The sequence below is a fragment of the Bremia lactucae genome, assembly GCF_004359215.1.
Source record: "Bremia lactucae strain SF5 chromosome Unknown BlacSF5_NotPlaced_19_SHOA01000004.1_2068294bp, whole genome shotgun sequence".
Classification (NCBI taxonomy): domain Eukaryota; phylum Oomycota; class Peronosporomycetes; order Peronosporales; family Peronosporaceae; genus Bremia; species Bremia lactucae.
This window is the reverse complement of record NW_027152031.1, coordinates 1,810,835-1,811,718: the sequence shown is the minus strand read 5'-3', so window position 1 is coordinate 1,811,718 and position 884 is coordinate 1,810,835. Positions and strand designations below refer to the sequence as shown.

Sequence of the window (884 nt, the reverse complement as noted above, 5' to 3'; positions counted from 1 at the left end):
TTTAATGTGTTTCAAAATTGCAAATTCCTTAAAGCTTCAAAAAAGAAGAGCAAAAGTACGGTAAGGCCGCAAAATGTCAGGTAAACTAAAGATGACAGACATGATACAGACACGAATAGAAGGGACAGTGCAGAGTATATTCCTGTAATCTTAAGCTAAGTAAACACGAAGCTCAAAAGAATTAATCTGACCGTGCCATTGACAAAGATTTAGGGTTTGTCAGAACAAGCTGCCGATTTCTCAGCTAACAATGACACATCAGCATAGCTCAAGCCAGTAACGCTCACAAAATCAGCCGCAGGGCGACTTTGAGGTATCCAGTAAAAGTCGGGGTGTTGGTTCAGCGAATCGCGCACCCATTCCCCTCCAACAATTTTGCCGTCCTTGTTCAGTTCCAGAATGTAATCGTAGGGCAGTGGCTCGGCTGGGAGGGAAACGCTGAGCTTTCCATCGACAATCTCTACCGCATCGACTGTCGTGATTTGGGAATTGACATGAACGATCTCAGTGGCGTCAGCGTTCCAAGTATACGAATCCTGTTTGTAAAATTCCTGCGCCGCCTCCTTGAGGGTCATAAGCTTTTGCTTGGAAACCTTAAAGGTGTGTACTGGCTGATTCCAGACAAGTTCGTCTGCATGGATGTCTATAATGAAAGACCGTTTTAGTTTGCCCAGAAGATTTGACGCAGTGATATGGAATATTCCAGGGTTCACGTCACGATAGGAAGAAACCGAGAATCTGCCGTGTGCATCCTCGGATCCGTCATCGCCCCTGTAGCGCTTTCCAATAAACAACCTCGGTAAGTTGGCTTCAGCGTAGATGAACGTGATTAGTCCCATAATGTCGATCGGTTCAAAGACAACGTTGTTGTGCTTCACACTACA

At 45.2% G+C, this 884-nt stretch overlaps 1 protein-coding gene across 1 annotated transcript; it reads right to left on the bottom strand.

Moving 5' to 3' along the window:
* Window positions 1-209: 209 nt before the first annotated feature.
* CCR75_003257 (uncharacterized protein) lies at window positions 210-839 on the bottom strand (the record flags this gene model as incomplete). The annotated part of the gene is made up of 1 exon (XM_067961354.1): window positions 210-839. One exon carries the CDS (start codon window positions 837-839, stop codon window positions 210-212), a length of 630 nt encoding a protein of 209 aa, XP_067822170.1.
* Window positions 840-884: the final 45 nt, after the last annotated feature.